Source organism: Cladophialophora carrionii, assembly GCF_000365165.1.
Source record: "Cladophialophora carrionii CBS 160.54 unplaced genomic scaffold supercont1.9, whole genome shotgun sequence".
Taxonomy (NCBI): Eukaryota; Fungi; Ascomycota; class Eurotiomycetes; order Chaetothyriales; family Herpotrichiellaceae; genus Cladophialophora; species Cladophialophora carrionii.
This window is the reverse complement of record NW_008481834.1, coordinates 903,618-926,018: the sequence shown is the minus strand read 5'-3', so window position 1 is coordinate 926,018 and position 22,401 is coordinate 903,618. Positions and strand designations below refer to the sequence as shown.

Below are 22,401 nucleotides of genomic sequence, written 5' to 3'. Positions count from 1 at the left end.
GTCTTCTCAGATGGTCGGCTACCATCTGATTTTCGCGAGTGCTCGGGCACGGGTCATCTTCTACATTCAGAGGTGTCTATTCGAATGCTGGAGCCCTTTGTACTCCCTTTGCCATTGCTCTTCTAACCTGCTCAGCTCCGGGGTGGTCCCTTCTATGAGACCACGAAGGAATCCGCACTGAGGTCGTTGCAGAAAAGTGACTTCGGCACAGAAAGCCTGGAAGCGCCTTGTAGCTCAAGTGTTCGACATGTCAAGTCCTTCTAGTAACAGGTCCATGCCGGACACAGACTCATTTTGTATCGAGGTCACCTCGCCCTCAGCACGGTTCCTTTGCAATAGCGACAGACCTCTCGTCTTGGATTTGGCTTTTATTGTCGTCCTTCATAGTTATGTACAGAGCCACTCTCGAGTTCGCACCCTCCATTTTCAAGCTTCATCCATCGTCTTGGACGGAGAAGGGAACTCCATACTCCAAATGCGATGCCCGAGCCGCTACTCTTCTTCCTCTTCCTTCTGCATATATCTGTGTTTGATGTCCTTCCATTGTCGCTGCATTGGCGGGTCAGCTGCTGTTCGCAGAGAACAGAGTATACAGGTCAGGCAGCACATACGCCCTTATTCCAGTTGTCCCATAAAGCGTTGGTTGCTCCTTCAAATCCCCTACGGCCTAGATCAGCTTCAGAATCCCGCGGGTGGGCTGGGCCGAGCTCACAGTTCAAATGTGAAAGCGCCAAGGAAGATAACGGTCAGGTAGGTAGCGTTCTTTCGCATTAAACCACTGCGAGAGGTGAGCAAAGGCGTGGAAGAGAGGGTTGGCATGTCCATACTTGAAGAGGCCCCGAGAGATTTGGTCCTGATCTCAGTCAATACCAAGAGCACTTTGAAAGCGCGCGGGCCACGTTACTCACGGTAATCGGCATCTTGGACAAGTCTGGGACGTCGCTGGACTTGATGTTGTCGTGCAGGTAGAGAGCCACGAAGTTCTTCAGTCAGTCGAAATCGATTGGACGAAATGAGCAGCTCTCGAACAGCTCAAAAGGCAGGCTGCGGGTGTCATTTGCGGAATTTCCCGACGCCGCTTAAAGAGCGATCGGATATGGTCACGTGTTACATCCAACCTGGCTCTGAAGAAACCGAGTAATTATACAGAATATCGTTCACTTCTTAATCAAAAGCAGCGCAGGCAGAAATGTTTCATATGTCTCTAAACCTCAGCTGAGGGGCACACAATAACGACTCCGGCAACTCCATACACCCTGGGCGCATCCCACAGTAAGAGGCGCATTGAAGAACAACGCCAAGATTTCTCTGGTGATGTCCCTTAGAGCGGCGTACCCAAAATGATATGCCTCCTCCCCAGATCGATGAACCTAGCACATCTGACCCTGCTCCTGAAGTCGACTACTGTTCACTCTACAGCTTTTGGCACGTCTTGGGGCGTGAATAGACACGAAGCCATCTTTGGGAATCTGACCCATGGTCCCGCCCTGGTGGACTTCCACTGCATCTATGCACGTCATCAGTGATATATCCCTGGGGCCGGTGTGCGCGCCTATATAGTCCATCATGGCCGTGTCTCTCAGACAATTGGAAGTCTGCCATAAAACTCCCTTCATCTGCTGTGAAGGCAATCACGGGTGAGAGATCCGTGTCGCTCTCTTACCGCTGTCGGGGGCATAGAGTTGAACCACGACGCGACCCCGAGTGGCGCACCATGCTCCCTTCAGAGCATTCTCATGACCGACGTGGAGGATTGCGATCGCTTTGGAGATCTCGACGACCCTCGTCGATGCCCTTTCAACTCACGGCTGGACCTTCACCACTCTCAACACGCATAGACGTCTCAAGTGTTCAAGGGCGTCCAAGTTCCTAGCCTCCCGCCAGGGCCGGCGGCTTTAGACGCGTTCAGTGGCCTCAGACTTCAAGTCCTGATTGCTGGTGCCAGTGTTGGTGCCGCTTTGTGTTTGTCACTTCGGGCCAGCTTATTGACACTTCCGCCAGCAATGTGCCAAGGAACGAGTAGATCCCGTAGACGAAAATTGTCTCAACCACTCACGCTCGTAGACCGGACAGGCTCATGTACAGACTCGGCCCCCTGCCCAGGTACAAGTGCCTCGGGCCCATCATACCCCAACTTACTCAGATCCCGGCGCAATTCCATCTCCTTCCCAATCTTCATGATCTGATCGTGGGACAACTTCTCGCCCGCCGCTTTTTTCTCCTTGAGGTCCTGTACCGCTCGCAGTTTCTTCAGCTGGTTGCGGATCTTCTTCTGTTGCTCGGCGTCCAAATCCGCGTCCGGGGTTGCAGAGGCACCGTGTCCTGCCTCGACGAGTCCGTCCGGTCTCGAGAGGTCCGCCGCCTTCATCGCCGATGTGAGCTCCTCCTCCTCTTCCTGGTTCCCAGCCGCTCCGGCCTCTTCGGCGGCCTTTCGCCGCGCCGCTTCCCTGCGTTTTGCATTCTTGCTCTTGCTGGGCTGCTCATCGGTTTCCGCGCCGGGGACCCCAACGGTGCCTGCAGTTCTGTTCTTCCACGCCTCGGCGCTCCGGTTCTTGTACGTCTCAATGTCCTCGGGAGGGCGATACCCAGGCCGTACTCGGATTTCTTTCCTGGTGGAACCGTCGGCGCGGCGGGACGACGGGATGTACGAGGCCCCGTCGGCGCTGGTCTGGATGCCGGACTTGGTGGAGTGAGGTGGTCCCGGGACAGGCATTATGGAAATCCACGCCTGTGGCTCGCGGGTTCTGCTTCTGCTTCGAAACGGTCAGCCTCGCACGAAGGACGGCCTCTCCTGGACCGGACTGGGCTTGGAACGGCTCGACGGCCACTGTAGGGTCGAGACGACGCCTGGCCTAGCCTGGCGTGGCTGGCACACAGCCGGGGCGACCGAAATCAGGCTTCACAGCGGTGGTGGACAAGGCGTCTTGACAGGTTGGGGTCCCGTGAGCGTCTTGGGTCCGCGTGGGCTGATGGATGGAGATGAAGTTGGTGGGCGACTCGGGGCATCGTCGGCAATTCAAATGAAGCGTAGCAGGCCATTTGCGCAGGCGTGGCATTGCTACATAGGGGCCACAGCCTCGTGGGCTCGAAGTTACGCTCATCAAGTCACCGGAACTTGAGCACGCTGGGTTTCGTGTCATACTGCAAGTGTGCTAGGTGCCGGTGTCTACGTCGTGTTGATCCCCATGCGATCACTATCCTTCCCGCTTCTGCGCAGATTCCCATGTTGGCTGCAAATCATGATGCGCTGCATGACGGGATGATGGTTGCCTCAGTCATGCGCATCAGAAAGCAAAACCAAGGCTCAGTCAAGTGGTTCCACGTCAGAGTGCTGCGCAGGAAATTGATATTCCGTTTCTATCAGCAATTCTACCATTTGCAGGACCAGTACATACACAAAGTGAATGGGTTTGGGCCGCGAAGCACGACTGAAGTGGACTAGTCCTGACTAGTCGTGCTAGTGTTCTAAGTACTCGTATTATTGTGCGGGGATTCGAGGCAAGTTTGCCGAGGGCAGCATCATCACTCTGTGATGCTCCCCACAGCAGGTCGGTGCAGGTCTGATCGCTCTGTTGGATCTGTTGGACCTCTTTCCTTTCTCCCTGCTTCCCCTACATATGTGCCACTCGGTCTCTACTCCCTGGAGATGCCCGTGGCTGGCTGTAATGCCTTGTACAGACTTACAGTAAACCGCGCATTCCAGCCTCGAGTCCGACCTGCGATCCTTCGCACCTTGACAACCACCAGCCAACATGGCTACAACAGGGCGCCCCAGGACGGCTCTCCCTTTGACCTGGGCGTTTCCCCCGTCCCTCCTCCAAACCCGCACGCGAGGGAGATTGCGGTCCTGGGCGGAGGGTTGACGGGACTAGCCACCGCATACCACCTCAGCCGCGAAATTCCCAAAGCTAAGATTACCATCTATGAAAAGAACGCCAGGCTTGGAGGATGGATTGACTCGGAAACGGTCAAAGTCGACAACGGCGAGGCGCTCTTCGAATGGGGTCCCCGAACAATAAGATGCGCCCCGGGAATCGTGTCCTCGTCCATGCTCGAGATGGTATGGGTCCCATTGACACACTTCTCGAGCACATATCGCTAAATGCAAATTCCTACTAGGTTTGTGACTTGGACCTTACAAATGACCTTGTCGCCATATCCAAGGAGTCTGCCGCTGCCCGTAATCGATACCTCTACTATCCAGACCGTCTCGTCAAAATGCCCACGCCGCTGAAGGGTGCCTCATTCTCCGACTTTCTTGAAAGTGTGCACACCGTCCTGACAGAGCCACTCTTCGACGGGTTTTGGAATATCTTCAAGGAACCGTGGGCGAGTCTGCGGGACGAGGACGTGAAGGACGAACCGCTAGGCGACTTTATATCTCGAAGGTTCGGCAAAGCGGTCACGGATAACATAGCCTCTGCATTCTATCATGGGGTCTACGCGGGCGACATATACCAGTTGAGTGCCAGAACTTTGGCCACAATGCTCTGGCATCTCGAATCCAGGAACCGCGACGAAAAATCCAGCATCTTGTTGGAAGTCTTGGCTGATAGGCTGAATCGTCGTGGCATCGCTCGAGCTGATATTGTCCGCCACCAGCAGCGGTTCGCTGCTGCTCTGAACTCGCCAGATGCTTACCTGAGGCGCGTGCCTAATCCGGAAATCTTTGACGGCCTAAGTGTTTATACATTCAAGCATGGACTGGCCCAACTAACGGCCGCGCTGGAACAGCGCCTCCGTCAAACCAAGAATATCACTATTCTCGAGTCATCCGCAGTGGAAGAAGTGACTGTCGAGAAAGGCCAGGATCGACTCCGTGTATGGTCCAAGTCCTCTGCAACGGCCTCACCGGTCATGTATGACTACGTGGTCTCAACCCTGAGTCCTCAGTGCATGCAGCAGTTCTTCTTGTCTGATAACACTAGAAATGCGGCTGCAAAGGTGGACGAGAAGGTCAACGCCGCTTGTCAACACAGCAACAAATCCGTCAATGTAATGGTCATCAACCTCTACTACAGTAACCCAAACCTTCTCTCGATCAGAGGGTTTGGTTACCTCATTCCACGCTCAGTACCGGTCGAACAGAATCCCGAGCGTGCTTTGGGTGTCCTGTTTGGCTCCGAGACATCGGGGCGGTTTGATTCAGTGCACCGTCGGTCAGCTCCTCCCTTCTACTTCCAAAGGGAATGGGACAAGGAGAGGGGCCAGCCTGTGATTGTTCCGCAGGGACCTTATGATGGTCCGGACGTCGTTCAACAAGACACCGCAACGGGCACCAAGCTAACCGTCATGATGGGTGGGCATTGGTGGAGTGAATGGGCTGCCAGCGATCTACCCACGGAGAAGCAAGCCATCGAGATGGCCCAGACATTACTGAAACGACACTTGAACATCAACGAGCAGCCTGCGGTTGCGAAAGCTCGGCTCAATCGCAACTGCATTCCACAACCTCCAGTGGGATATGCCCAGGACATGGCCACCATCCATGATGCATTGCTGTCTACATATAATGGACGATTCAAGGTTCTAGGGCCCTGGTGGCAAGGTCTCCCAGGCATGAACGACTGTGTTCGTGTGGCACGTGAAACTGCCTGGGCGATCCGCGACCAGAAGGATGACCTTACTGGACTGCAAAATTACATGCGCGAATCGTGGGTCGTGACGCACCTACCGACAAGGCAGGCCACGATCGAGTATACCAAGTAAGATGGACTGCTCTGGACCGGTGCTGTGTGGACGGCGTTTGTATCGTGTAGAATAGAGAGTCGGCACGGAGAGCATGTACCAATACACAGACAAAGGACAGATAGAAAATGGAGTTCGTTTGCCGCAAAAGCCAATCAGTCCTCGATCTTGTATATCTTGTCCTGCCAGCAAAGTAGTTACGGCAGAACCTTGTCGCCGCAACCGTGCTGCATACTGTAATTGAGTGCCATGTACTGTACAACTCGCGCCCGTCAGATGAGAGATGCGTCTCGCTCGGTCTGTCGGCTACAACGAGGTCAGTTGACGCTCTCCCGAGGCGACCGTACTGTGACAGAAGCGCAAGGGCGCAAGGGCGCAAGGGCGCACTTTGACGGACAGTGGAGCTCCTTGTCATCGTTGATACTATGTTGTTTGACATGATCTAGATTTCGAACTCAAGTCTTATGATGCTCTGAGCGAACCTGAAGTTGCGCCCATTTCATAACAATACACGGGGCTAGCACAGGCACGAGCACATACAGACACGACGAGAAGCACCCACCACCCGACCTCCTACCGACATACGAGCGTCGATCAAGAAATACAAATGTCATGCACGCATCACAATCAGATCCACCTCCAGAATACTAGTAATCCCGCCCATCGGAATAAATAACGCCTGTCGTCGAAAACTTCGGATCTATAGGAGAGAATTCTACATCTCGATTATTCTCAAGTCCTACTGTAGGATATCTTCTGGTTTTAGACGGCCGAGTTCATCCTTTTGTTTCCCTCTCCTGTCCCTCGACTCGCTCGGAGTAGACACTAAAACCCCGAACTCGTCCGTCAGCCTCTGATGGCGCGGGAGAAGAGTGCTTGAGTGCTGGTTTGGCTGGTGAGATCGATCGTGGCGGAGGTTCGTTGTTTTCCGACCAACCAGCAAGGTCTGAAGGTACCTAGTCTATCTGAGAACCTTGTTGATCTCGACGGGCTCAGAGCTCCACTACTTGCACCAGCAAATCACGACGACGCCGGGTTTCAGCCTTCAGCAACCAAGTACCTCTGAAGGAATAAGTAAAAAAGAGAGGGAGGGGAGAAGAGAGAAACCCATCCTGACCTAATTAATTACACCCTGATTCACTGTCCTGCCTACCTACCTACCTGCCGACGCCGCAGAGGGGTAAGATTACAGAGCATTCGAAACCATGGGCGGTATTGGAGCCAATTGACGGTCCTTTGGGTAGGGAGACCGTTCAACGCACTGTCGACAATAAGAAGGAAGCAGAAGGTGGAAGATGGAAAGAAGAAAGTGAATTTCAAGTTCCCATTGCTACCAATATGAGAGATCGCACCCGTACACTCACTCGTGCGCTCATCCTTCGCAGACCGGATCAATGCTCGACGCGGCCGTCAAAGATAGACTGTGTTCACGGTACAGATACTGAGTACCGTACAGGGCCAGTTGAGCAGCTGCCACGTCGCATTTGGCATTCCATATTCCGCTTTTCGCTTTTCGCTTTTCGCAAACCACACATCGCTTCACCCAGCAGTCGACCTCACGCATCCGTTCCGATTGCAAAGGCAACTAATTCCTGCCGCCTCATTGCTCTAATTACCGCTGGCGGGCCGCCCTTTGGTGGGAATGACTCGCATCAGTGTTACACAGAACTACAGTCTCGCGGCCGTGGCCTGTGTTTCGATTCTCGAGTTGTCAGTACAGGGAAAGCGAAGATGAGATCGATATTCTTCCGGTTATGAGGCGTGGCGTAGCAAGGAACAGGGCGAAAAACGAGGACGAGACCGAGACCGAGACCGACCGACGAATCTACCAAACCTAGACAGTAAGACAGTACTGTACTGTACTGTGGTAGACAGGCATCAGATTGCGAACGGACGCCTCTATCGTACACGTCCACCATCTCGACTCTTATAGCACGACTCTACACAGGTCCTCGGAGCCGAATGTGAAAGGGTGGTGCCTGTGTAGCGTGTATGACCATGTGATGAGGATGATGCATAAGATTCTCTGTATACCGTACTCGATCAAAGCACGCATATTCATCAACGGACCAGCGAGCAGCAATGGGCGAAAGCACTAAACTACTGTGGTAGTGACTAGGTATATGGCAACTAATCTTGTGTAAAGTCAGCTTTATAACAGGGTATAATATAATCATTGTAGCTTATCTCCGAGCTCCCGAAATTATTCTACTTCAGTCGTCTCAGAGACACACACTCAGAATTGAATGCAAGCAAGCACGCGATGCCAGAAAAGGTGTTATGGAAACATGTTTCTATGGAAGCATATTTTGACATGGCACAGCCACAAATGAGAAAAACGCAACCACTCAAGGCAACGTTTATGCTATCCAGAACCAGATCCTCTCAACCAGGTTCCTTGGTTTGCGCTCGGGCCAAACAATGGCATCCAGGGCAGCCTTTCCAGTGTACAGATCGGCCTCGCTGGATTTGCGGAAATGTGTGCGCTTGAGAATTCTCCAGAACAGGTACAAGCCAAAGTAGATGGGTATTCCAATATAATCCGTGATGAAGGCCTGGTAATCGAAGCCTCCAGCAATGGAATCAAATCCGTTGAGGAAGATGATCAGGCCAAAGAAGATGGTCGCTGCATAACCGAGGTACGGCTGGAAGGGCGACTTGAAGGGCAGAGTGTTGCGGTCGATGCCTTGAGCCTTGCACGCGTGATAGAAGCGGATATAAGCGATGGTGATGCTAACCCAGGTGAACAGGGTGGAAATTGTGGTCAAGTTCTGAAACCACGTGAAGACCGTGTTCGAGCCAGATGAGCAGGACATATATGTCAGGAGCGAGATTGACCAGGTTATCAACACGCACCAGATGGGCACGCCGGTCTTCGAGCACTTGAGCAGGAATCGAGGTGCTTGTCGGTTCTGCGCAATGGCGTATAGGTAGCGAGAACCAGTGTACAGGAAAGCGTTGGCAGAGGAGGAGGCCGAGGTCAAGATGACAGCGTTGATGATGGAAGGAAGAGCATCAATACCGGCACGGCTGATAGCAATGACCCAGGGAGATTGAGCGGCACCGGGCGCATCGTTCGCTTGGGCACTGATCAAGTGCTCGTCGTTGTAAGGAACGAGAACACCGATGGCCAATGAGCCCAAAACATAAAAGAAGAGGATACGCCAGAACACACGGCGGACGGCCTTGGGGATGTTCCGGCGTGGGTCTTCGGCTTCACCAGCTGCGACAGCCACCATTTCGACACCGCCATATGAGAAAGCGGCGTTGACGAGGGTCGACCAGAGACCAAGGAACCGGCCAGTGTCACCACCGGCGATATATGCCTTCATGGCACCAGGGTTGTTCCAGTACTGGAAACCGAGACGGTGCTGTCCTGGAACACCACCGACGTCGATGATGAGGGCGAGAATGAGGAGGCCGACAATGGTGACCATCTTGATGGACGCGAAGATGAATTCAGCTTCACCGTAGATGGCGACGGCGAAGATATTCAGCCCTAGGACGAGCACAATGACGATGGAAATCCATGCTGCCACGTTGATATCTTGCGCACCGTGCCAGAACTGGATGACGGAAGCTGCGGCTGAGACTTCGACACAGAGTGTGATGGCACACGAGTACCAGTTGTTCCAGCCGACGGCAAACCCCATCGCATCATCCACATAACGAGCGCAAAACTGTGGGATGGCACCGGGAAGGGGCAGCCATGTCGCCATCTCCCCGAGACACATCATCATGCCGTAGACGGCCAGACCGGTGAAGGTGTAGCCGAGCAGGACGGACAGAGGACCGGCTTGGAGGAAGGCTCGGCCGATGCCCAAGAAGAGACCAGTCCCGATGCTACCCCCGAGGGCGATGAACTGGATATGGCGGGATTTGAGACCTCGAGAGACGTAACCATATTGCTCGGCGGTGGCGATGTCGCCAAAAACATCGGCTGCCTCGTTGACCTTAGAGCCTCGTCGAGCCTGGAGAAGGAAAGACTGTCAGCAGAGATCAGATCTCAGCAGAATCGGACTCACCTCGATCTTGTTTACATCGTTCAAGTCGACGGGAGCGTACTCTGGCGACTCTGAGCCAGAAGATATGTGATAGTCTGGCGATTTCTCCATCTCGCGGTTTGGTGCAAACTGCAAGAGGATATCTGCTTTGACCAGTGACGAGGGCTCGACAATCTTAATGGGCGGTCAGGAACGAGCGACGACGCCTGGGAACGAGCTGGGAGGAAACATGAAACAATTCTTGCTGGGCCAGGGCGACGGAAGTGGTATATGTAGGACGACAAGTGCGCATGGCCATCGCGGCCGCGGCGGGCACACACCCTTGTCTGCGATGGACGAGCGCATCGCTTTCGTCAACAGTCTGGTGTGATCGCTTGAGCCGAAGCCATGAGATCCGAAATGTCGAGATTGCAGTCCGGCGAGCAGAGTGCGACCCTGTGCCTCCGCTGTAGCAAAGTGAATCGGCGAAGACGATGGTGGAAACGGCTAGCGCTTGAGCGTAGGATGATGGCGCGATGACCAACAAACAATGTCATGGGGAAGCCTCGCATGATCTCGACGGTGGTTGGTGAGCCACTGGAACAAGCAAGCAGGGTCGAGGTCGGTCAAGCGTTCTAGAGGGTGTCGAGGGAGTTGGAAATCCCCGGTCAATGGAGTGATGCAGGGATTGGGGTGGAGCTCGAGCGTAGGATCTCCTTTAAGTGAGATACGAGCAGGGCAACGAGAGGCCAGTGAGCTTGTCAGAAAGACATCAATCAGGGAGAAAGCAAGAGGAGTTGACAATTTGGGATGGGTATGTGCAGTGGCGAGTGATAGCGCAGAGCAGCAGTCGCTGTTCGGCGAACACGCATGAGTGGCGCACGAGTGGGGGATTTTGAGTGTCGGCGAGCTAGCGGCTCAAGAGGATCAAATCAGCAGTAAGGCGTGCAGACAGCCGTTGCACCGTATCATTGCACGCCACTATCGCATGTTGGCGCTGCAGGGAATTGACATGCGTCAGGTAAACCTTAGCAGACCATGAAGGGCCGGTGAGAGAGAGATGAGAGAAGGGAGAGTGAGAAGGGAGATAGAGAAAGAAGAGAATCGTGCTAACCACGCTTGGTCGTGATGGCTGCGGCACTGGTGGAGCGCGGGGTAAATAGCACCCAGTCACGCGAATCCGCAGTGCTAATCGGCAGGCTCGTAGGGCAGGAACGGGAGGTGGCCGTGGCTGGACGGCAGGCGCCAACTCAAGCATTGCCCAAGCATCTCAAGCATCCTCAAGCTCGACCAACCCAGCAGCAAACAAGCGCAAAGAGATGTCAGCTGTACCATACCCTGAGCGCCACATCTTTGCCTTCACATCTCTGCGAAGAGTTACCTAACTACGTCACTTCTCACCATGTTGAGGCTGACTTGGTGTGCATCTCCGGAGAAGACAGTATTGTTGCGGAGTAGTTGTCTACATTTTACTATTTCTCGAATGAGGATAAAGGACGATCCGTGTTTGGGCCCCGAATGCATTGTCATTGCTCCGCGTACTGTGGCATGGTGAGTCCTGAGGGACGACTGTGTCGTGTGTGCACATTCGGGGTTGCGTGTGGTGCAAGGCGGCCTTTGCGGCCGGAAGGCTGTTCTGTGTAGTACTGTGCCTATCTAAGCTGCGCGAGTACTCCGTAATGGGTACAAGACAGCGGCCCTAGGTACCTAATGTTAGCCGCCTCGGCTGGCCCCGAACTCTGCATCTCTTACGATTACTGTTACTCGTGCGCAGACATCACCCCTCTTCCTCGACGTGGTAGCAGGCCTCGCACCACCTCTGCTCGTCTCACGGTTCCTGATCCTCGCCTAGGCTTTGCCACTAATGCGGCAGACCGGGGCTCCTTTTTGACTTTGCTCTCCCCGATCTTCATTTGGTGGTCAAGAGTGAGCACTCCCTGAACAAGAGCAACGATTGGTTTCTAAGTCAGATTTATTACCCGAAACTCGACGTGAGCGCCACCCTCAAACGCGATATATTTCAGGAAGGCGCATAATTTGGGTAGCATTCCAGAACCTTTGCTTTGCTACTTAGTTACTGTACTGTCCCCGAGCGGCCGCGCTGGGACAAGAATAGTACTGCACTGTACAACTCCCAAGGCTGAACTCCGCTTTGCCCATGGATCTCACCACCTCATCTCTACCCAACCTTTGCTTGTTTCCGTCGGGGTACGAACGACGATACCACACGATGGGCGCACTCTCTTTCCATCACCTATGTACCTGCCTCGGGCTACTTATGACTGCACTACGACTCGTCTGGTCTGAGCTTCGATCGGTCGTCACAGTCGACGTTTTACTGACTGCCGCAGCCTAACTCGAGCGGCAACGACACCGAGGCTCGTCCGTCATCGCTATCGTCAGCGCCATATAGAAGTTTGAGCCTCGTGTCGACAAGCCCAAAACGCCCGCCGTCATCTCATGATATCTCTCATCGAGCTCTCTATTGAGAAGAGCAACTCTTGTCTGTGACGGCATACGCGTCTCTAACCCCGCCTACGTTGACTGAGAGACCCTAAGTTGTGGAGGACGCATGGTCTTATGATTGTCGCCCGTCACTTGCTCCTGGAATCGGTCGACTTCAGAACCGCGACCTGGCCAGATCGACAGCTTCATTGATCAGCCAAGTATCAATATCTCGATACTTCGTGCACCTTCTGCTCAATCGAGTGCTGCTCGATATCGCGAGTATCTGCAACGTTTGTTGGTCCTTGCAATTATGATGCCTTAGAGATATATTCGAGCCGACTGGTTTGTCATGAGGAGATTCCGGACCCGACGACTTTTCCGAGGTTTGAGAGAGAAACACAGCGTATGAAGCTTTAATTGCTCGGCCCTCCTGAGCGACAGCCCATGATGACGTGGTTCGGCACGGGAATCACGGCCCCTTGAACTCCATGCCGTGGTGAAGTATAGTTCTATCGTCCTTTCAACTCCCTGACCAACGTGCCAAAATGCTCCTTTTGGTCCCCCGCCAATTTTCCCTTTGTATCGCTAATGATCGTCAACACCAGACTGTAGTTGTTGTACAGGAACTTCGCTCTTTTGCTTGCATCACCTGCTGCCTTGGCTAGTTTGCCCATCAGCGTCTCGTACTCTGTCCTCAGCCGGGCCAGACTATTAGAGACGGGCTCGTCATCGCCTGCCTCGGCACTGAGCAGCAAAATGCCCTGCAGGAGTTGCCCGAAGCGTTGTGTGATCGCGTGAGGCGCGACTGATGCCCTCGACGTATCGGATGATCCTCCGCCGACCAAGGAGAACGCCGCTGCAGCGCCACGAGGCCCACTGCTGGGGATGGAGACTTTCCTCAACGACTCGCAATGAGCGTCCATGACCATCTGGAATCTCGGCCACAGAAGGATGTTGGTATAATTGATGTACGAATCCGCCACAGGGACCTTGCGTCGCTGCGCTTCAAATGCGAAGTGCTGATTCAAACGCACGCAGAGAAGGAGTCCCAGGCAGTCATTGGTGTTCTCGACCAGGGACCTCGTCAGATTGTGGCCCATTGTGAAGGTTGCCTCGAAAATTTCCGTCACGCGCCGCGATATCTGATGGTACGTGTTCGTTGCAAAGAGTTCCGTAACGACAGAGTACTCGGCCGACACGTTGTCGATGAGAGCTCGGTTGAAATTCCGAAACGGGATTTCGAGATAATGCGCGGATTTGCTGTCTTCGGCGAGGTAGGCCGGGATGGCAGTGGTGTCGGTCTTGGATTTGACGATCTCTTCTCGACGGCCGAGATTGAAGGCATCGTGTTGATGGGGCGCCGATTTAGATGCGCCGAGGACGTTTCGGCGGGCTGGAGCGGGATCCGAGCCAAGCAGGTCGTGGAGGTCAAAGGCGTGGATCTGGAGGGATGAGAGTGCCTGTTGGTAGCGGGAGAAGTGGCTGCTGTAGTACCATCGCATTGTGTTGACATATGCCTGGCCAATCTCTTCAGCCAGGACGGGATGGTTTCGAGCCAGAAAGGCGTAGAGGTCCTTGTATCTGAGGAACGTTTGCTGTTGGATGACTTGGGCATTGATATTTGGCGACCGGAGTGCTTTGATCTGAGCCACAATGTAGTCTCGGATTCGTTCAAGCGCTTTGACTTTGAGGTCCTCAAGAAGAGGTTTCAGGTCTTGCAAAGCCTTGACCTGTTCTGAATTCTTCTCTTTCGCGTCAATGATGAGTGACCTCGCCTCAACTTCGTTGATGGCCTTGACGAATGTCTCATCGATGACCCCTTCGGCGATGGACCGCACGGTGAGCGGAGAGAGGCTCACCTCCTCAACCGCAGGACCCAACAGCTTTTCGACGTTGCGGCGGTTGTCGAGTTTCGCATTCAGTTGAATAGAGCGGGCTTGTAGCTCTTCGATTTCTGCCGACACCTGGCCGAGTTCCGCTTTGAAATTGGTCAGGTACGTCTCAACGTTTCTCAAGACTTGATCGCATTCCAAGACCGAATTATGAAAATCTTGGTATTTCTGTCTATTCTCTCTAGCCGAGGGCTCCAGTGTATAGCCGGTCGTGGGTGGCCCGTATGGTATTTCTCGATTGGCAAATTCTTGAAGACTCAAGGCCCCAAAATCAATGTCCTTGGCCAGCCGCCCGTCTTGAAACTTGGGTGTTGCATCTTGTCCTTCTTCAGCGCCTGGCTTTCCAAGTAACTCTCTCAGCACGTTGACAGGGTCTGGCACTTCTGGAGGCGGCCTTTGTTCGAACCGTAGAGCTGACCCGTTCGTTTGCCTGGGCGGAGATGTAAGAGAGGCAGTAGAGGTGTTCGCACTGAGGTCTAGAGACGTGGAAGATCTATTGGCAGACAGACCGAGGCCAGACAGCGTACGTTGCGACGGCGCAAGCTGGGAGTTCTTACGCGGCGCAGGAGAGTATGGTCTGGACGGAGTGAGAGACTCTCGCGAAGCGCCGGGTGTGGCAGCACCAGCAGTTAAGCGGTCCAGCCACATGCTGAGTATTCAATTGTAAGATAGGCCTCAATGACATTGCTACCAAAGACATGTACGGACTTGTAGCCCGTTCGCACTCGTGTCCACGAGGCCACCAAGGCGCTCTATCCTCGTATTCCTCCGACGGAGTACATTTCCCAACGAAAACATCCACCGTACATGCCAAGGCCAGCACAAGGGAGGTTTGCCGGGCCGACGCTATCGATTGGCAGTGGCGGCACTCCGCATCCCACTCTGCAACCAACATCTGCAACTCATATTTTCCCAGGGCCTGGTCTGCGTTTTCCCTCTTGACCATCGCTCTTTTCCCGAGACTTTGTCGCACACCGATTTATACCGGCTCTTTCATCTCTGATTTCTCTCTATCCTCCTTAGCGGCATCTTCTCATCCATCCACCATGGCGGACAACGACGCGCAGGTAGGCAGTTTCATGATGAACCCCGCTTCGATGCGCTGGACTGGCTCTGGCTCCGGCTCCGCCAGTCGTTGCAAACCAAGAGCCTCATCCTCTGTTCTGACTGACATGCTTTCGCATCCAGCATGAACACACCTTCGAGTCCGCCGACGCTGGTGCTTCGGCCACCTACCCTATGCAATGTTCCGCCTTGAGAAAGAACGGCTTCGTTGTCATCAAAGGTCGCCCATGCAAGATCGTCGATATGTCCACCTCCAAGACTGGCAAGCACGGTCATGCCAAGGTCCATCTGGTCGCTCTCGATATCTTCACTGGCAAGAAGTTGGAAGATCTGTCCCCTTCCACCCACAACATGGATGTTCCCAACGTGACCCGCCGTGAATACCAGCTGGTAAGACCTCCGTTCGAGTGTGAATGGAGGATACAGAGTGCTAACGGAGAGTGGTAGCTCGATATTACCGATGACGGTTTCTTGTCCCTCATGTCCGATGATGGTTCCACCAAGGATGATGTCAAGATGCCTGAGGGCGAAGTTGGTGACAAGATTGAGAAACTCTTCCGTACCGACGAGAAGGATACCAGTGAGTTTTGATTCTCAAATTTCGGCTTCAGCACATCCTTACAGGCTTTCAGATGTCATCGTCTTGACCGCCATGGGTGAGGAAGCTGCCATCGACGCCAAGGAAGCTCCGAAATAAAGGATGTCCGAGCCAGACTGCACACCTGCAGCCTCCTATTCACGACTGTTGTTCTTATGGGTCACGAAAACCATGTCACGTTTCAGAGGTGGTGTCGGGACTGGTCGCACAATCGAGATATCTAACAGGCAGACTCGATTTTGCCTAGAGCTAGTTTGGGCAGTAACTCTGTGGTCTGCCTTGAAAAGCGATCTTCTCATTCCATGAAAGATTTGCATGCTGGTGCATTTTGAAAAGTGGTAGCTAGACGAACAACCCAGGAATTTCCAGACCCCACCCGATCATTTGCGTGCTTGTAAAGTAATTAGTTATCTGGGATTGGTATTTCAGCCTTGTTTGTCAAACTACAAATGGCCGACCGCTGATTGGTGTTACGCCATTTCATGCCTCGTGTCAAACATCAATTTTTGTTTCCAGTTACGTATTGAGAACCGTGGGAATCGTACCTTCGGCTGTCTTGAGCCTATCTTTGTGAGCTCTCCCCCCGGAAGGAAAGTTTCACAATACGCTTCCCAAGAGCATCGTCGCGCCATGCTAGCAAAGCCATCCCGATCGCAGACAATCCGCCAATATGGACGGAGACGAGTGCGCCACTTGTGGCTCGACAGACTTCCATGACGAAGACGGGAGGATTTTCTGTCACAACGGGCATGATCAAGGCCACGGTCTAACCACCGCAGAGGATGACGCCGATTTCGGCAGGCAGGGGACCATCGTGAGGAAGAAAGTGGACAAGGAGAAGCAGAAGGCGTCGAGGGGTGAGTCGGCCTCGATGGCTCGGACGCCCTCCACAGGAGCCATAGATCAGCCATCTGGCATGCTCACCAGCTTTTCTAGTGCTTCGAGGAACCAAAGCGTTCCAACTCTTTCTCCAGTCCTGGCAGTTTATCTTGTGGAAGCAATGTCACGCCCTTGTTCACCAGAAAGGCCTCCCGGCGGAACTATGGGTAAGTCAATCGTCAAGAGCTACATCGCTCTCCTCGCTGTTGACAGCCAGCTGACGCCAGCAGAGTGTGGTGCGGGACATGTGGACGTTATGGGTCTCGAGACTAGAGCATCGGCTGCTGCAAGATCCCACGACTGCTGCTGTCGATGAGCTTACAGACACGAACGCCGACAAGGCCGGTACTACCGCAAGCTCTGGCGATGAAAGCGATATGGACCCCGGCACTTCCGTGCAGAAGCAGCTACAGAAGAACGAGGAGAAGGAGAGGGACTTGGCGCATGACTATCCAAAGCTCATCGACACCATTGCCCTGGCATATATGGGAATCATCATGCTCAGAAGGCCCGTCGGACAGGCCACATTTTTAAGGTGAGCACAACCCAAACTCTCACGGCGCGCCCAAAGGTCCACTCCCAGCGAGGCGTTCGATGGTCCAGGAGAAAACAGCTGGGGCGAAAAGGGCTACCGTCAACCTGCTCACAGAAGGAGGCTTTCGAGGAAACTTGAGCTGTTGTTCCTAGACTGGTAGTGATGTGCGCTTGCAGACTACCGGAACCACTTCCGGATGTGCTGTTCACTGACGAGAGGCTCAACTAGATGGATCCTCGAAGAAGACATCCCGTTCATCCGCGCAATCCGGCACGTACCCCAGGAGATGAAGGACCGCCTTCCGGGCGAGTACCATCAGTCTCTGGACACGACAATGCGGCTCCCTGGGCCAGATGACCTACAGAAGGCAATCTACCACCGAGCGAGATGGTTTAACATCTCGTTCGGCATGGTCTTGCCATCGATCAACCAGAATCTTTTGCTCCTGTACTACGTGCGCCGTCTAGCTCTCCCGTTGGAGGTGTACACTACGGTGCGCCGCTTGAACACAATTACCAGATATGAGTTCACCTATCCTGACATGACGAAACCGCTCGAGACCACACGACGTCAGCCAACCACGTACCCTGAAAGCCAGTTGATGTCGCTCGTCGTCGTTGCCACGAAGCTCCTTTTCCCGTTCGACGCAGAAACCGTCAAGCGTTACCCGAAAGACGCCAACGACTTCAACACTCTGCGCATAGACTGGCCGTCCTGGCTTGAAGCTAAAACTGGGTTCGACAAGGATATCGCCACTGCACGGGACATGAATGGCCTGAAACCCGGATCCGAGATCCTCGTCACGGATAGCGATATCCTCGGCATGACGGACGACCAACTCGACCACTTCATGAGCTGGTATCAAAGGACGTGGATCAAGAACAGTGCGCCATCCCAACATACGCAGGTCCAGGATGGTGGCAGCGGCAGCATGGACAGGGAGATCCTCGAGATGTTTCCTCTTCCCGACGTCCCGGAACGGAGGGGAAGCCGTGAACAGAACGAGAGACTCCAGGCCGCGGAGGACGCGCGGCTCACCGACCGCATCAAGCAGGTTCAACGCTCTCTGGGTTCTCGACGGGCTATCTCGGAGGAAGACGAACTCGAGCAAGGTCTCGACGTCATGCGCCCAGGTGCACGGTACCCTCGCTTTGCGAAGGTTGAGGATCTTGACGGCGCAGCAGAGAGTATGGTCGCGATCGGTCATGTGGCCAGGACTTTCCATGAGGAAGCCGCACAGACGGCTTGTTTGAGCTTGAAGGCCCTCGTGGCGGCGGTTAATCGTACGGAGGAGAAGATTGAGCTATGGCTCGTAGCTAAAAGACGGGAGGACATCTTTGGCGATGATGGGTCCGACAGCAGCGATATCGATGAGGACATCGCAGCCGTTCCGGGGACCAGTCCTCCCGGGAAATTGGCCAAGGAATTCAATGGGCTGGGACTCGGGCTGTCGCCACATGTCGAGGACGATGCTGAGAATGTTGATGTGCAAATGCTCCCGGAATGAAACAGGCTCTGGTTGCTTGGGTGAGCTTGGGACGTACTGCCTTGTCAATCATTGCTCATGATTCATTGTGCCTAATCTCAGTTTGGCACCAGCCAGTCCTGAGACTGTACACGTTGGTCCCTGTACATAACGTGCTCTGTCCTGGCTTCCGCTGTACTAGGCCCCATTATACACGAAAGTATGTCCTCGCTGCGTCCAGTTTCCCTTCACTTCACCCTCTCGACCTCCCCTCCTTTGTCGCTCCATTCCACCCAACTGCCAGGAAACTCCCCAACTGTGCCACCAAAGCCAGCCTGACTGGCCAGTCTCGCCGCGGCTCTGCTCCTCACGCCTGCCTTACAGTAGAAAATCACCTCGTCCTCCTTCCCTGGCTTCTCAAATCCGAATCGCTCTTCAAACTCGTCTGCGGGAAGGAAGAAGCCGTCCGCGGCAGATGTGATTGGGAGGTTCTTGGAGTTGGGGATTTTGCCGGTGGCCTGGAGCTCGGACGGTTCGCGGACGTCGATGAGGATGCGGTTCGGGGAGGGAGCGGAGGATAGGGACTGCACGTCATCAAAGGTATAGAGTCGGGATTGTTGTGCAGAACTCGAGAAGGAAGAACTCTCGTCCTTGTGGGCTGACCATGATGTTGTGAAGTGTCGCTTTGGTTGACGCAGGGGCATTTGGGTTCGAGCTGTGTGCGAGGTATGGGAGGCCGGCACGGGCACAGGTATCGAGAGACAGCGCGACTGCCCGGATCGGAGTGTCTGGGAGGAATGACGGGTCGTTGTCGAGGACGACAGACGCCGGGAGTAATGAGCGAAAGAATTGGCGGCTCGCTTTGATGCCATGCCGTAGTCTTGGAGGAGGTTGAGCTGTGAAGACTTCTGCTCGACGCGCAACAAATAACTAGACCATACTCAGAATATACAGTACTTTGAATGTACACTCCCAGCTTCGACGACGGGTCCCAAGAAGGCCCCACCTTTGCAAGGCACCTCGGCAAATGACGTTGAAGGACGGAAATGATACCCGACATAGGGTGGCGCATTCGACCAGCTTGGCATGCATCGGTGCGCAATGAGGTGAGCGTCAGTTGTCGTGGCAGATCCTGCAAGACCGATCATCCTCTGATGCCCATGCGCTCCTGGCTCTCATGCTTCTGCTGGACCTCAAATCAACCATCGGCCACAAGTTAGACAGAAATGTCGAGCCGTCACATGTGTTGGGATCTCGTTGCTACACAGCCTGACAGCCGACACGTGCAGATGCATTCCGGATTGCGAGGGCTGGGTTTGGTTCCGGCCAGAGCAAGACTAACGTAGAGTGAGTAGTCCAGAAGTATTTTCCGACGGTTCCGCAGCCCTTGTTCTCGACTTCACGTTGCACCCGGTGCCTGCAGCGCTTGTCGACAGCTGCCGACTGCTCCCGTCAGTCGACGAGTGATCCTGGGTTGGGAGTAAGGTCAGAGCCCTTCCCATCTGCTAGCGATATCCTGAATAGAGCTGAAAGGGAGGCCATCACCTATAAACAAGATACACGGCTACCTACATTACACACAGACAAGCGGTGATTGTACATCTTTGATCCGTCCCCTGTCATGAATTCTGTTGACCGAAAACTGACACCCACAAGATCTCAGAAAAATGACTCCCAGGATTCCCTGGACATTGTCTTCCCCTTCAAGCAGTATGTATGACAGAGATCCTCGGCGCAACTCCCTAAGGGATATGAGGAGGAACACTCGTCGTCTTGGCAGTCGTAGTCGTACAATGTGCGGCATTTGCGGCATCGATCTATTGGCTTAAAGGCGACGGGGTACGTCGATTTCACTTCCCTCGATTTCACATCTTCCAATGCCAGTACGAAAGCCCGGGCCGCCTCCTTGCGACGATCAAATGGTGTGGGATTCTCGGCTTTCCATCTTCCTTCCATCTGAGCTCTGAGGGCTTTTGTCGAGACGTTTTGCGTGGAGCCGGTTAAAGATGGCTTTCAACTCGGGACATCCGGTGTAGCTCGGCTGATTCGCTGCGCATACAGGGCCTCTCGGGTGACCGACACAGAAGAAAAGGACGTGAGGAACCCCGGCGGCTTTGCGTCCCCGACCAGGCAAAAGTTGCAGCTCACCCAGCCTTACCGCCAAACCATTCAGAAAATCCTTGACATTGCCTATAACTCAGTGGTTAGTACCATGGATTTACCGAGTGGGGGGATCACTGACCTAGCTCTCGCAGTGGGTAAGTTGACGTCCTGTAGTAGAGCTCAATTAGCAGTCCTAACTCAGATGCCATTGGAATGTCTTCATTCTCAGCATAGTCTCCCGAGAGGTTTTGTAAGTTGTCGTGCCATCCACTCAATATTTTGTTCAACTCATCTAAGGCGTCGCGGTCGATGCCGTCCCTCAGGATCAGGGTGTCTCTGAAAGTTTGGTGGACTTTGTGACTAAAGCGTAGTCGACCTCGGAACCGTCTGAAAACTTCCCATCCCTGGATAATGGGGATTTCTTCACAGAGTTTGCTGGCACACTCGGTGATACTATTTAGGTTGCTAGCAGTTGCGACAGCAATCTCCACTTTCTCCAGGGCATTCTGCTCGGTCGCTTCGGCCTGGTACTTGGCCACTTTGGATCTACTTTCTGACATGGAACCCTCAATATAGTGGCCGTTTCGACGCGCAGTACGGAGATCTGGGTTAGCCATGGTAACGAATGAGCAGGCTGGAATATCACCATCATGCAGTTAGGAAGCAATGGCGGGCCTTTTGAGTATTTCGAAACCCCTTGAGGCTACATTGCTACCAGGGCAAACAGTCAAGCAAATGAAATTCCTTTCTCCGCCACGTCTTTGAGAGCATGAGGCAGGTCTCGAAGGAACAATCGATGTCAGGAAAGCACAGCAACACTGAACAGAGACCTGGCGGAGTTGTAGTGCACATCAGGGACCGACACTCTAGGCAAAGATGGCGATTATCTGGGTCTTCCGTCCGGACTCTCTGGCAGGGGCAGAAGCAGCCCGAGTGAGACATCTGCTGAGGCATTGTAGGACAAAGATGACGCGGAGACAGTGATTGTCAACGGTCTCGGACCTGAACTTGGCGGCCGAGGCTGAGCCCCTGAATCGGTCAATTCCCACAGTCCAACAGGAGAACACGACACCTACGAACAAAGGCAACCGGAGGCGGGGCCGCCTGACAGTTGCGAGACATTGAAGGGGAGCCTGAAATGTCTGATGCCGATTTGGAAAGGCTGTAGAGAGCATTGTCTTCCAGGAGTCTTTCTGCTGGTCGCCGGGTTACGCCGCCGCCGATCTTCGAGCTGTCTCTGACTGAAAATATATGCAGGCTACTACGAGAACCGCAGCAAGCGCTGCGCTCCGTCGCAGAGTGAATCGAGACCATGCATCAGGGGATTAGCATCTCGCATTTTCCGAGGCTTATCGGTACTAACGGAGGTCAGAGCTGCTCGCGGTCGAGCTAGTGATCAGATACACTTCCTCCACTTCGTCGGATCAACGGCGGGAGCTACGGTATCCTGCTAGCATAGCATTGGTAGCTTTCCAAACGCTTCGAGTTTTGATGGCAGAATGGATATGTCCATGCGCGTTGCTGACAAACAAGGCGATTGGATTCACTAACATACCAACGGCTTGTCTTCACATTTGCACCAGGTTCAACCTCGTGAGCTTGTGCTCCATGCGCCATCTCAACGTTGTGACCATGGTATGTGCCATTAGTCCAGCAACTGGTATCGACAATCCAGCAACTGGGAAGGTGGCGTGCACATTCCACATCAATCAATAATGATCAACATTCCGTGGCGAAATGCCCCA

The 22,401-nt window shown here is 53.9% G+C and overlaps 9 protein-coding genes across 9 annotated transcripts; 3 read left to right on the top strand and 6 right to left on the bottom strand.

Annotated features, from left to right (window-relative positions):
* Window positions 1-492: 492 nt before the first annotated feature.
* Window positions 493-920, bottom strand: G647_09414 (uncharacterized protein; the record flags this gene model as incomplete). Its single annotated transcript, XM_008733717.1, has 5 exons — window positions 493-549; window positions 612-660; window positions 713-778; window positions 828-853; window positions 909-920. 5 exons carry the CDS (start codon window positions 918-920, stop codon window positions 493-495), a joined length of 210 nt encoding a protein of 69 aa, XP_008731939.1.
* A 1,124-nt stretch (window positions 921-2,044) lies between these two features.
* On the bottom strand, window positions 2,045-2,713 carry G647_09413 (uncharacterized protein; the record flags this gene model as incomplete). The annotated part of the gene is made up of 1 exon (XM_008733716.1): window positions 2,045-2,713. One exon carries the CDS (start codon window positions 2,711-2,713, stop codon window positions 2,045-2,047), a length of 669 nt encoding a protein of 222 aa, XP_008731938.1.
* Window positions 2,714-3,646: 933 nt separating this feature from the next.
* Window positions 3,647-5,709, top strand: G647_09412 (protoporphyrinogen oxidase; the record flags this gene model as incomplete). Its single annotated transcript, XM_008733715.1, has 3 exons — window positions 3,647-4,060; window positions 4,120-5,148; window positions 5,212-5,709. 3 exons carry the CDS (start codon window positions 3,647-3,649, stop codon window positions 5,707-5,709), a joined length of 1,941 nt encoding a protein of 646 aa, XP_008731937.1.
* Window positions 5,710-8,048: 2,339 nt separating this feature from the next.
* Window positions 8,049-9,803, bottom strand: G647_09411 (uncharacterized protein; the record flags this gene model as incomplete). The annotated part of the gene is made up of 2 exons (XM_008733714.1): window positions 8,049-9,659; window positions 9,714-9,803. The coding sequence occupies 2 exons, from the start codon at window positions 9,801-9,803 to the stop codon at window positions 8,049-8,051; spliced, it is 1,701 nt and encodes a 566-aa protein (XP_008731936.1).
* A 2,825-nt stretch (window positions 9,804-12,628) lies between these two features.
* G647_09410 (uncharacterized protein) lies at window positions 12,629-14,659 on the bottom strand (the record flags this gene model as incomplete). Its single annotated transcript, XM_008733713.1, has 1 exon — window positions 12,629-14,659. One exon carries the CDS (start codon window positions 14,657-14,659, stop codon window positions 12,629-12,631), a length of 2,031 nt encoding a protein of 676 aa, XP_008731935.1.
* Window positions 14,660-15,057: 398 nt separating this feature from the next.
* On the top strand, window positions 15,058-15,773 carry G647_09409 (eukaryotic translation initiation factor 5A-2; the record flags this gene model as incomplete). The annotated part of the gene is made up of 4 exons (XM_008733712.1): window positions 15,058-15,078; window positions 15,200-15,466; window positions 15,524-15,656; window positions 15,709-15,773. The coding sequence occupies 4 exons, from the start codon at window positions 15,058-15,060 to the stop codon at window positions 15,771-15,773; spliced, it is 486 nt and encodes a 161-aa protein (XP_008731934.1).
* A 571-nt stretch (window positions 15,774-16,344) lies between these two features.
* On the top strand, window positions 16,345-18,595 carry G647_09408 (uncharacterized protein; the record flags this gene model as incomplete). Its single annotated transcript, XM_008733711.1, has 4 exons — window positions 16,345-16,531; window positions 16,611-16,720; window positions 16,784-17,088; window positions 17,317-18,595. The coding sequence occupies 4 exons, from the start codon at window positions 16,345-16,347 to the stop codon at window positions 18,593-18,595; spliced, it is 1,881 nt and encodes a 626-aa protein (XP_008731933.1).
* A 206-nt stretch (window positions 18,596-18,801) lies between these two features.
* Window positions 18,802-19,257, bottom strand: G647_09407 (uncharacterized protein; the record flags this gene model as incomplete). The annotated part of the gene is made up of 1 exon (XM_008733710.1): window positions 18,802-19,257. The coding sequence occupies one exon, from the start codon at window positions 19,255-19,257 to the stop codon at window positions 18,802-18,804; it is 456 nt and encodes a 151-aa protein (XP_008731932.1).
* A 1,211-nt stretch (window positions 19,258-20,468) lies between these two features.
* On the bottom strand, window positions 20,469-21,273 carry G647_09406 (uncharacterized protein; the record flags this gene model as incomplete). Its single annotated transcript, XM_008733709.1, has 2 exons — window positions 20,469-20,743; window positions 20,796-21,273. The coding sequence occupies 2 exons, from the start codon at window positions 21,271-21,273 to the stop codon at window positions 20,469-20,471; spliced, it is 753 nt and encodes a 250-aa protein (XP_008731931.1).
* Between the last annotated feature and the right edge of the window lie 1,128 nt (window positions 21,274-22,401).